This window comes from Podarcis erhardii, assembly GCF_964252035.2.
Source record: "Podarcis erhardii genome assembly, chromosome: 3".
Lineage (NCBI taxonomy): Eukaryota > Metazoa > Chordata > Lepidosauria > Squamata > Lacertidae > Podarcis > Podarcis erhardii.
The window spans coordinates 95,850,878-95,863,913 of NC_138507.1; the positions used below are offsets into that span (position 1 = coordinate 95,850,878).

The 13,036-nt window shown below is 40.3% G+C and overlaps 1 protein-coding gene across 3 annotated transcripts in view; it reads left to right on the forward strand.

Annotated features, from left to right (window-relative positions):
* GPATCH2 (G-patch domain containing 2) overlaps positions 1-13,036 on the forward strand; it is a 98,862-nt gene that overhangs the window by 54,439 nt on the left and 31,387 nt on the right. For all 3 annotated transcript variants that reach the window (XM_081857808.1, XM_081857810.1, XM_081857809.1), the window contains 3 exons: positions 3,677-3,744; positions 5,720-5,759; positions 9,427-9,497. In XM_081857808.1, the coding sequence (XP_081713934.1) occupies positions 3,677-3,744; positions 5,720-5,759; positions 9,427-9,497 (179 nt within the window). The remainder of the gene's footprint in view (positions 1-3,676; positions 3,745-5,719; positions 5,760-9,426; positions 9,498-13,036) is intronic.

Genomic DNA, 13,036 nt, shown 5'->3' on the forward strand with positions numbered 1-13,036 from the left:
GCCCCCGGCCTCTTAAGTGAAATGGGCGCACAACCCTAGAGTCAAACACGACTGGCCCGTACGGGCAGGGGTACCTTTACCTTTACCTTTTTATGAGAGCCCTCCTAGAGGGTTCTGAAAACAATAACAGCCTTCAATTTTAAGGAGCTGACTGATTTCATGCCATTATCTAGCATCAGAATTGGTTCTACCTGCTTTTTAGGCATTTCTGGAACCACGTCTCGCCACACAAAAGTCAACAATAGTAAAGGGGTGGAGGACACACACACACATACGGAGATATCTATGTGTAGATATGATTTAATGGCATCACAGGATTCAATTTTTCTTGGTAATTTTTCTGTTTTCTAAACAGAGTAGGTTCAGCACTATCCCCAACCACTAAAACAAACTGTTGGTGTCAGTGGCGTCTGGGTAGAAGCTTTTTAAAATTTCTTTGGTTAGCTTCTTGAAATTAATAATAGATTAGAAAGAGGAGTTTTAGGAGAAGTTGAATTTTTATTGTAATTGCAAGTGAATATTTAGGAAAGTAAAACTTGAATACTTTACTCACTGCTACCTTACTCATTCACCCTCATTTGAATGTGTCTGTTTTGATAACTTGCATGTCCTCCTTATTTCTATTTAATTAACCTTGCTCATTTCTTAGAATTACAAAAATGGATTACAGTTGCTGCATGAGTTATCTCTTTTGGAACGTGTAAACTTTGTATGTTGATAAGCGAAAAGCTTTGTATAAAGGTTCAGCCATTGTGAAAATACCATCATAATAATAGATGACAAGGTGACTTATGTAGCCCTTGGTCAGCCAGTAGAGGCCACTCACAGCGTGCTACATAAAGCTGGACACTAATTTGACAAAGTCTTTTTCCTTCTTTAGGTTTGTATGTACCCTAAACACTGCACAATTATCTGGTCTAGCCCTGCCAACAGTTGTTTTTTAACTCCCCATTTTCTCTGTACTTCAGCGCATATGTTTCTTTTTACCCTGACTGAACCTTAAAACGGAGGTGGATGAAACAAATGTGTTTAATGACAACTCTCACGTCCTCTCTTTCCCTGGAGGCCCTTTTTAGGAATGTTTAGAAATTTCTTAAGTAAATTTCATTTAGAAAATACACATTTTGTCTTGCATTTTTCCAAATTATAAGAATAGTTGGTTGAATGTCTGAAAGTAAACCTGCTGTACAGATTTTAAAGTCGTGTGTGTGTGTGTGTGTGTGTGTGTGTGTGTGTTAATCAAAAGTACATCCATGTCACAACGTTTTCCTGCGTCACATCCCCGCCCCCCGCCACTTCCAAGTGGACATTTTAACTTTTTAACTAAGAGTTATATATTTATATATTTAGCCTACTCTGTATGTAAATTGTTTTCTTGATGGTTGTCGTATAATTTCCTCTCCTAGTAATTTGAATATGCTGAGGTGCTTTCACAGAGACCAGACACATTTCAAACTATTTACTTCCCCCCACATAAGTAAATCCCTCAGCCGCCGCCACCCTCCCAAGCATCTTGACCAGCAGAGGTTGTGCAGGCACCTTCACTGAGCTAGAGGGGGACTATTAGGAGTTAGCTTAACCATAGGAAGTGTTTCAACTTGATTCTCTACCTCTCTAAGGTTTTCTTACCTTCATCACTCATAGGATGCTAAGAGGTGGCTTACATGAGCAAATTACATTGATGACACCCCCCCCCCCCGGTATGTAGAAGAAATCTAAGCTCTAGTCACTTGTTGACTAGATAAAACATGCTCATATTTATGTGCAAATTACCTACAAATTGTATTTCGTTCAGTGGTCGTACTTCCTTTATCCCTTCCGATGTATCTCAGTGACTTTCCATGGGATGCCTGCATTTATTAAATTATGGATTATGCATTTTGCACAGACTGGAAGACTTTAAAACATTTTTCCATAAGTATGGCTGGAGGTAAACAACCAATTTTAGCCCAGAAAATAGCTTCTGCTTCTGTCAACACGTTGTTTATTTTCTCCCTGAGATAAAAAGTTCAGTTTTCTGATATTTGTACCAAGATAAAGTCAGTAAACAAGATTAATATAGTGTGGAAAAGGTTGTCAGCAGCCCTGGCAAAGGAAATAAGTTGCCTGTACACAGAACATACTGTAAACTGAATAAAAGTGTCAGGTCCACCATGAGATAATGTGATCATGAACCTCTAACAAAGCATGACATAGGCACAGTCGGCTTTTCTTATAGCCACAGTGTAGAAAATGGATTACTATATTCCAGGGATACCCACTGGAATGGCATGAAAACCTCATTTTGAGATTAATACAGGATGCAACTGGAGAGCTGAGCCAAATGTTTACCTCCAGCATTAAAGTAACTATTGAGTTGTTAATGTTATAATCAGTAGGTCAGACAAGTATTTTTATTTTCAAAATCCTTAGAATTTCAAAGCCCACGCACCTGTTTAGAGAGAGGGTGCTTGTTTTCCAACTTGCAAGTCAAGTCAGCTATGAAAATAAAAGTTTTATTTGTCTTCTATGTTTAGGCTAATGAAGAAAATCCTGTAATTTCACCTCCTATCCAGTGAAACTTAATGCAGGTGTATTTCAGAGAGTAACAGCAATTTTTAACGCCCACTGTGTGAACACGCCCTTACATTATGTAAGGATGCCTGTGCTCAAAACCACCAGGCCATATAAATGCTTTGGCTGTCCTAAAACCAATTATGGTGACATTTCCGTAAGCATCCTTGACAGATACATTTGTATTACAAAGACTGGCTGTGACATGTTTGTAATAAATAAATACTTTCTTTTTTTCCAAAGTGCTGTAGTGTATCAACGTGATCCTGTAGATTGAAAAGGTCAAAGACTGCTGTTGCACATGCATGGCTTAAATCCACTCCTAGTCCAGTTTTCTGAAAAGATTAGGTGGCAAACACTACAGTAAGCAGGCTACATGTGGTCCATATATAGTCTGTGGCAGAAATCATAGGTATATGTAGATTTCTAAGTAAAAGCTGTTTAGAGGATTAAACATTGCAGTAGTATCTACAGATCATCCAGTGTTCATTCTGGTCATAGGTTGCCCTGTCTTGATGATGTGCATTTCAACACTTTAGGAGTGATGACTGCTGTGCTGTGTGCTACTCTTCCCATAATTAGGCATGAAAGTGATGCAGTTACCAATTGCACCACTATGAACACCTTTTTCAAACTCGCTATCTTAAGTGATTTAAACTTTGGTAGCAATTAGAAACTTCCAGAGTTGGGTAGGGGAGAGGCATGGCTGGGGTAATATTATGAACTGGGTGCCTACACTATGAATAAAAGAGGTAAAGACACACACACTTGCCTACCTGCGTATTCCTGGGGGGTTGGACTAGATGATCCTCAGGGTCCCTTTCAGTTCTGTGATTCCAAAGTAACAGTGTGTCTTGAGGCGCTTTCCAATACCTCTTTAGGATCATTGCTCCCCAAAACCCTGATGACCAGCATTGAAAAAAATGGAAAACGTCACTCAAAGCTTTTTGCATTAATATAATATGGGAATCAACTGATAATTGACTTGTTCATCACATGCATCTTATTAATGATATTGGTGGCTGACTTTTGTTTTCTTCCATTTATTTCCTGCATGCAGTGAGTACTGTGTGTTCTTAAATTCCTGCATGCAACTTATAAAACTTATTTATGCCTCCTTTAGAATACTACTCCAGGCTCATGCGTCAACAAGAAAGCTGCACATTTGTCCCAGGAGTCTCATCACCATGAGTAAGTATCCATGTCAGGTTTATCATTATTTCAACTGCTTACTTTAGATTTGTCCCTGTTTTAATTACATCTTGAATTTTACCCTAATTGTCCAGTCTATCAAGACTGTTTAAAATTCTGATCATGCTCTTGAGAACATGTGCAGTTCCCAGTACTGTTGTCTGGAAAGATGTTTGTGGATTAACACCCCCCCCCCCGCCTCCACAGTTCTTGCTATACTGTTCCTGTGTGTGCATGACCTCTCTTGCATTCTCGCTTGCAAAACCAGAGGTGTGACTAGAAGAAAAAGAAGCACGATATCTTTCTTGGGTCTTCTATAGCTTCCTTTCCAGTAGAGCTGTGGCAGATGGATACAGTCCAGGATTTTCATCAGAACTACTTGTTTTGATTGGCCTTCTCTGTGGATATTGTCCCACTTGCTGGATGGAACCTGGAATATTATATTTATGGAAGTTTTGAATCTGTTTTATATTTTTCTGTAACATTGCTTTTTTACTATTAGAGTCATACCTCGGGTTACATATGCTTCAGGTTACATGTTTTCGGGTTGTGCACCGCACCAAACCCGGAAGTACCGGAACAGCTTACTTCCAGGTTTCGGCGCTCGCGCCTTCGCAGAAGTACTAAATTGCACTATGTGCAGAAGCGCCAAATTGCAACCCGTGTGTGCGCAGACTGCTGCGGGTTGCAAACGCCGCAGGTTGTGAGCATGCCTCCCGCATGGACCACGTTCACGACCCAAGCGCCCACTGTATTCTTATTTCCATTGTAATTGTTGTAAGGCACTTTGGGCTGGCTTTGCGCTGGAACAGCAGTGTATATGTATTTTAAAATAAAACAAAAACAGTTGCTTTTTGTCCCTGTGTTTCCACAGTAAGCATATGGGAGGGGGTGGGTAGGTTGGTACACGGGGAAGAGAGATTTGCACATGGCCCTTTAAATAGTCTTGTGGCAACCAAAAACTAAAAGAAAACACCCAGACAACTTATTTAGTGGACTAGAGCAACTTTTTATGTACGAAGTGCTATCCTAACTTGGCAAGTATTTATACACACATAGTTGGAGAGAGAACAGTCAGCAGTTAAGTAAGCAGTGAGGTCAGAGAAAAATGAAATGTACATAACACCAACTGCAATAATTGCATTACAAATGTGAATGTATGTAAAATTTTTGTGGTGATTATTCACAAAGCATTGTTGATGATAAAACAAACTTCTTGGTGTTGGTAAGCTAATAAACACTGGTAGTGAGAGAAAAAGGCTAAACGGTGATATTAACTCTACAATTGCCCCTTAGTGGTTGAATCCTGCTAGGGCAGCATAATCCGAAGTCTGGTGAACAGTTCAACTCACCCCATAAACTAAGAGGAAAAACTGTTCAGACACTTGGAGAGATACAGTGCTGTTCTATCAGTCCCTCCTACTTACTCAGATGGAAACAGAACACATAATTCCACACTGGGTTGCATTTTAGAGATATTAAGTCAGCAAACCTATGCACACCATGTGTGTGTGTTTGTGTAGCAACAGTAGTAGCAGTGCGTAGGCATTAAACCCAAACCCTCAAAATTAATAAGCATGCTTCCAATAGTTGTAAACCCTTTTTAAGATTTCCGTTACTCTAAGTAATAAGAGCATTAGATTTTAGCAGCACCCACACAGAGAAAATATTATTAAATGATGTAATATATAAAGAATTTCAGAATCTGTGGCATGAAACTCAATATGATTTAGTATATATCCACTTGCCCGAGCAGGATAAATCCACAGAATGAGATACATTCTTATATTCCTGTGAAAACTGCTATAGACCTTGAGAGTTCTGTAAAATATCCCATTTAAATAAATCATAGCCAAAGGCTACATTTTTCTGGTGGACAATAAAATACCCGAGAGCACGCAGAGGCTGGTCATATGACAGCTCGTGCTTCAGTTAGCTATGCTACTAAACCTTTTTTTTTTCTTCCCTCCCTCAGCCATTGGTTTAGCCCTGGGGCTAGGAAGGAACATAGCCAGGTAAGAACCACTTTGATCAAGAACAGTTTATTTCATATATTTGAAGGTTTTTAACTGTCGCTTGTCCGGAACAACAGGAGCACCAATTTCTGAAATAAGGAGCAAAATCATCACTTTTTTTTTTACTGAAAACATCTGAAAATACTTTAACAACAAATAGCTTACCACAAAAGGGTTGTGGGTGTAGGCCCGGTAATTATCAGCATTCCAATTCACTCTCGAGGATATTTCAGTGAATTAGGAGAGTCTTGTGTGCAGCAGCATGTGTGCACATCAGAGCCCCCATGTGTGCACAGCAGAGTCTTTAGAATTGGGCTGAGAACATTTCCAGGGGTCTTTGCTTTGTTAAATTGCCTTTCTGAACTACTGATAATCTTTTGAGGAGAGCAGAGTCTTCATAGAACCAGAACACTAGATCATGAAAATATAGATATTCTGCTAGCTGGTGTAAAAGAGGCCTTGATAATACTTCCATTTCACCTATTTTGGATGCATGAAAAACACCTGTATTACCAAATCACTGTAAAGATCTTTCAGGGCTATAACAAAAATGGAGCCCACAAAGTGGGCAGCAATGCCAGGGAAGAATAAGAGTGGAAAGTAACACCAGTTGTAGTTGACTGACCAACTCTAAAGGTATTATTTGTAAGCCAGCAAAAAAATTGGGCAGCACAGTTTTTGCTTTTTGGTTGTTTCTGAAAGGGACGGTCAAAGTCACAGTTATAGCAGGAAAACCACATTCATGAAAAACCCTTTACATTTCTATTCTGAGAAGCCTTGTCTGGGGCTCCATTGGATCTAGGCAAGGTCCTGCAGCTGCACTCACATTCAGCTTCTTAGGAACCCATTCTATTCCGCTATGGCCCACTGGCATCAAGAAGGTTGTTCTGCCCTTATATACCCTTTTGTGGTACTTATAGCTCTGCTTCCCCTTCTCTTAACCATGAAAGCTGCCACCTTTTGACATTAGAAAAGGGAGGAGGAGCCCACTATCTTGTGCACTTATCATTGCCCACCAAAACTCAGTGCTGTAAAACTCTAAAGAGGTTTAGAGTAGCACTTGGAGTTAATTGAAGTTATATTCTGCTTTTCCTTCGTGGATCTCTAGTTGCATATATAGACACACTGACCAGACCTAGCACCTATTTAAGTTCAGCATGTGTTTTTAGGCCATGCTCTAATTGCTGCTTGCTCCTTATAAGCAGATAAATTACAAGGCTTGCTAATAAGCATTATTGTTTATAGTTTAATGAAACAGGAATTCCAAGATAATGAATAAAGGAATCTCTGCCATAAAGATGTGATAGTTCAGCTATAAAGCAGAGATGTATGCAAAAATAAAGTCTCTGGCAAGCATTTTAAAATGAGTGATACTAGGAACTCACAATAGACAGTGGTACCTCGGGTTACATACACTTCAGGTTACAGATTCCGCTAACCCAGAAATAGTACCTCGGGTTAAGAACTTTGCTTCAGGATGAGAACAGAAATCGTGCAGTGGCGGCGCAGCGGCAGCAGGAGGCCCCATTAGCTAAAGTGGTGCTTCAGGTTAAGAACAGTTTCAGGCTAAGAACAGACCTCCAGAAGTTCTTAACCCAAGATACCACTGTATTCAGTTCCCAGGGCCATATTTAGGGGCAGAAAACTGACTTGGTCACCAGGCTTCCATCTGCCTGACTGTGCTCCACACCAAAATAGCACAAAAAGTTCACCTTCACGTCTAAAGCTGCCAATGCTGAACTGTGTGGCCAGGGTTCCATTGAAGTTAAGCATTTTGTATTCACTGGAAAATGAACATTGTCTTCATATGAAATGGATAAATCATGTGTGCAAATTGTACAGCAAAAACACAAAATGGGCTGCAAGCACAATAGAAGCAACGTATTCAACAGTTTAACAAATGGAGAGGGGCCCTGAAAAGGTTCCTCACCTGGAGCTCCATGTGATATTGGTGAGGTCCTGCAGGTACACCCGCATTCATCTTCTTAGAAATGCATTTGATACTGGAGTTGGGCAGTCTTCAAGCATAAGATTTAGGTTTTAAGCTCATTAGAGGGCTTTTTTCCCCCAGTCTAGCATCATTTTCTTGTAACTGAAGTGGCAAACTGAAATCCCTAGTTCCTCCAATGATTTGTTTACAAAAATCCATCACAAAGACCTCTCAAGTACAGGTACAATGATTTGCTTATCTCATTTGCTTATTGAATTTTATTCAACTTTATTTCCATTAAAGCAATAATCTTAAGTGCCCTTTTGAGGTTTGTTTTCGTGCTAGTGAGTACATACAGCTATTTTTGCTGTGCTCATTATTTACAAGTGTCAGTCTTCCAAACATAGGTTTTTAATAATAACTAATGATGTGGTTTAACCTTAGGGGGGGACTTCTTACTGTTGCATAAAATTGTGTTGTGAAGTTTGAACAATGAGGAAACAAACCTAATATCTTGGTGAGAGCAGCCAAAAGTCTGTTGGGTCCCGAATAGTGGGGAAATGGTGGGAGGATGTTGAAGGTTATCATAGAACCATAGAATTCTAAGGCCCCTCATTTGCTAAACACACCACCTAAAATAGCTCTGAGATGCTCCAGCCCTGGAACTAATTTATTAATTCCCCTCCCCCAGAATCAGTGGGAGGGGGGCATTCCAGGGAAGGCAGGATGGAATTTGACAGTAGATGTGTTGTGGAATCCTTCCTCCCCACCACCAAAAAAAGTAAGATTAGGATTGTTGTGTGAATTAGTTATGAAGCTTATACTAATTTCAAAAGCCCCTATTGAAATTACCGGTAATGTCAGAATGAAGATGGGTGGGAGAATGATTTTTGCTTTGCTTTCCTTTGCACCACATCAGCAAAGCTGAGAGGCAGAGGGTCTTGTTGTCTGGGCAGCCCAGGACCTCCATACACACCGCCCAGTCTTACGCCTTGGGGAGGTCACTTCGGTGCTGCTAACACAGCAGTTTGACTTCACCCCTGGAGGCGCACTCCATTGTTTCTAGAGACAGACGGGGATGCCAACCCAACCCATTACTAAAATCTTACTGAACTTCATTATAATTCTCAATCCAGAAATAATGGCAAAGCAGTGGGATTGATATGACAACAGTAATTATGAGGTGCTACTTTTATCTATTACTAATAATGTAGAATTTTAGCATCTATAATCATTATTCATTCTTACAACAGCTCTGTCAGGTCCTTATTAGTCTCATTTTTAGAGAGTTTATAAAACAGTAATTTCAGAGATTTGAATGTGAGCCTCTAAAATCGGTTCCTCTAAGTAGAAAGCTCTGTTGCTGCTCATTTCAAATTAAAGGAGATGGTGAAGTTACAATATTACTGTGATACATCTTAAAGCTAAACATATTGTAATGGCATAGTACGCTCTGAATTACTAATTAGGCATCTTGACATGAAACTTTACTATAATACAAGACTGCCTCTGTAGAAGAAGGCGTATAGGAATAAATGAGAGCGGATCTGAATTAAAATGTAGGTAATATCGTATTGCCATTTCAGTAGATGCACTTTGGATAAAGTATGTCAGGGCTGTCAGGCCCTTTGCTGAAACAACGTAGTACAAAAACATGACAAGGCTTAGTAGGACTTTTTTCTAAAAATGCAAGCATCATTGCATAGTTTTTATATGTCTTCTGAACTTTCTGTGCAGCTTCAACTCCTGCGGGACAACCGATCAGAAAGAGGACACAAGAAAAACAGTTCAGTGAAAACAGCTAGCAGGTGAGCTAAATATGCAATGCAGTTTACAGTTTAAGTGAGATCCCTAGTCAATATTTTTAGCTAGTACCCAAATTGCTGATATAGAGACAGAAAGAGAGATGATTTCTTTGTCTGGTCAGCTGCTATCTGTCTGCCACAGAAGCTCTTAAAAGGGGTCCGAAAAGTGTTAATCAATTGGACACAGATATCCGTGTATATAGTTGTGTTGGAAATACCTTGTATTGAAAGGGGGCTGGTATGTATGCTATACTGCTTAGATTCCATTTATCATGATGTGGATATGATTTTCCCACTTGGAGAAGTTGTCCTGTAATCTGTACGCATCATGAACTTGAGTTTAAAATGAAAACTTGCAGTCTCCCAAATTAAAAAAAAGCAATCTATCTGCTCGTCTCTTCTTCTTTCTCCCCACAAGCATTTCAAGTGTTCCCTTTTGTTTTGTTTTTCACAATATTAAAAAATGAGAGAGACTGATGGAAAAATTAAGAAATGGATCTCTTGGCTTCCAGTGCATCTACTTGCCAAAGTAACAGCATTGGGGTTTGTTTGTTTGTTTGTTTGTTTGTTTGTTTGTTTGTTTTTATAAAAAAAATGTTCTCTGAAGAATCTGAAAACTCTTACAAGGGGTAGGTTGAGTTAGTATTGAAGGAAATGAGGGATTAATTTGAAATGTAATCTTTTGCAGGGTTTTGTTTAAACACTTCTTGTGCCTTCTCATTTTCTTTTTAACACAGCTAGCTTAGTTGATCTTGGGACTATTGTGATGATATCTGGACTAAATTATAGATGTATATTTATGTTATCTTTAATTCTGGTATTAATAACTACAGGTTATGTAAAAAGGGGGTGGGTGGGTGGTTCAGGGACACCGGTGCGGGACCTGAGTACAAGAAGTTCCATTATGCCTCTATAGCAAGCCTTTTCCCATTAGGTTGGTGGGAAATCCCTTTCCATCTGAACAGAGCTTGTTCATTTTCTTCTGATGATACAGATGACTATATTTTGTTACACAGATGTGACAAATAGAATTACAGCTGCTCTTTATTTGATCTTCTAAAGAGGCAAAGATGTGCAAGTGTTATGCCTGCTCCCTTTCCCCCACCACGTCATCTGTTGTTTGGGAAGGAGTCCTAATTTGCAGTAGATAGAAAATTATTTGTTGTGTTGCAGGTTTGCCAAAAATAAATGAAACCATTAATTACCACATTTTTTGAGCAGCTGTTAATAGATTAGGGTAGGAAAACTGTACATTACACTTACTGGTTAATTACCAGAACTATAATTGTTTGATGTAGCTTTTGTGGGAAATAATGACAGCCCCCAAAAGGTGGAAACAGATTGTATACAAAGTGAGCATCATACCTTAATGGCAAAATGCGGGAATGTTTTTCTTGCTCTGTGTGTGTGTGTTTAAGGAAGAAACACAGCTATTTGTTCTTCCTGCTCACAGAAGGGTCAACCCAAAGGCAGGATAATTTCAGGTGACCTGAGCTCTCAACTGAAGGGGACTGGAATGCAGGGTAGAAGTAGGCAGGCAAGTTAGGAAGCAGGCAGACTGAGAGAGTGAAGGAAGCAAATGCCAAAGCCAGACTTGGAAGCGTGTGTGGAAACCAGTGGGTGGGATGGTGTGGAGAAGAGGATTGAGTCATCCTCAGCTGTCACCTGCTAGCAGACACTGCATCACCCTGTAGCAGAAGACGGAAGAGAAGGGATGTAGGGCCACCGCCAACTCTACTAAGAAGCCAGGCTTCTCCCTCTGCCACAGTCACCAGGCAGCAGCAGGTACAACCGGCTGCAATAGAGGAAGCCAGAGAAGAGGTACCAGGCCACTTCACTGGCACCACTGAGACACCAACAGTTTTTGACTCCTTCTTTCCTTCAACGTTTCTACCTCAGCGGCTAGTTAGAATAACTTGTAACCTGTGCATTTCTTCTAAAAAAAATCTTTAGGGGTACTCTCATTTTGACTCAAGAATTGTTGTTGTTTAGTCGTTTAGTCATGTCCGACTCTTCGTGACCCCATGGATCATAGCACGCCAGGCACTTCTGTCTTCTACTGCCTCCTGCAGTTTGGTCAAACTCATGCTGGTAGCTTCGAGAACACTATCCAACCATCTTGTCCTCTGTCGTCCCCTTCTCCTTGTGCCCTCCATCTTTCCCAACATCAGGGTCTTTTCCAGGGAGTCTTCTCTTCTCATGAGGTGGCCAAAGTATTGGAGCCCTCAGTGAGCACTCAGGGCTGATTTCCTTAAGAATGGACTCAAGAATACCACCATGTTATAGTTCAAATTGGGAAAAATAAATGCAGTAAATGGACAAAAGTACAAGAATTCACAAAATGTTTAGGGGAATTGCGTACCCCTGCGTACCCCAGGAAAAAGTGCAGCTTGTAATTAAGATCTTGCATCTGAGTTTCTTTATTTCTTCCTCCCAGTCCTTTTTCTTTTGTGTCATGCCCTTTTAGACTGTAAGCCTAAAAGCAGGCAATGTAATGTTTTGAAAGGAACTGTAAGCTGTTTTGACTGAAGAGCAGGAGATTAATAATTTCATTAAAGAAATAATGAATAATGCTGGGACAGTGCCGCCCTTTTCACCTTTCATTCTATAACCATGAGTAGCTCAACCACAAGAAACAGCAACATACAGGCTAGAAGGCTTCCTGTTCATTCCTGCCTTACTTGCATCAATTAAGTGCTTTGTTTTGTTTTTAAAAGCAGTAAAAATCGAAAGTTTCAGGATTCTAGCAGCAACTGGCACACTGAAAACTAAGTTCTTGGGAATCAATGGTTTGTGTCCAGTTTGGGGCAGGCAAAAGAGGAAGGCAGAAATTGATTTCCTCTCCCAGTTCTCCCCACATCAACCCCCTAAGCATTGGGGGGCTCCTGAATAGGGTGGGCTGAGGGAGGAGGGGATTGCAAAAAATCACACAGAGGCACCTTCTGTGAGCAAAAGCTCTCCTCACACAAGATGTCCCCACCTGATTTTCAGGAGTGCCTGCCCACCACCACCATGTCACAGCCCAAAGGGCCCAACCTGACCCTTTGAAATGGGTTTTGGGGAGGCTGCCAGAGAAGCAGGAAGTGGCTGGAAAAGTCACCTTCTACTGTCACTTATTCTCTGGATGTAATCTGATACGTTTCAAGTTCCTACCAAGCCTATTAACAGTCTTGGTATTCATGCTTAAGCTTCTGTGAGATAAGATCCACTGGTAACAATATTAACCCAAATGCTTCACGCAGGCTTACCACCTTAATTTTTTTTTTTTTAATAGTGGTGCATTTATTAAGTTAGGTTGCTTAAAACTGTTGAAAAGAGGAAAGGGTGATTGAGCAGGAAAGCACAGAGAATTATAGCACTCGGCCAATTAAGAACACGTGCAGAACTTTATCATAGTAGCATGTCACTGACAAGGATGTTTTTTCATTGAAAGGCAGGTTTTTTCACTGAGTTATGCAGCAGGCTTGATCAACATCCCACCCCTTGTAAAGTCAGTGTGAAGTTGAGCCTTTTGCACAAGTGGGCTGCAAAAGCTTTGCAGA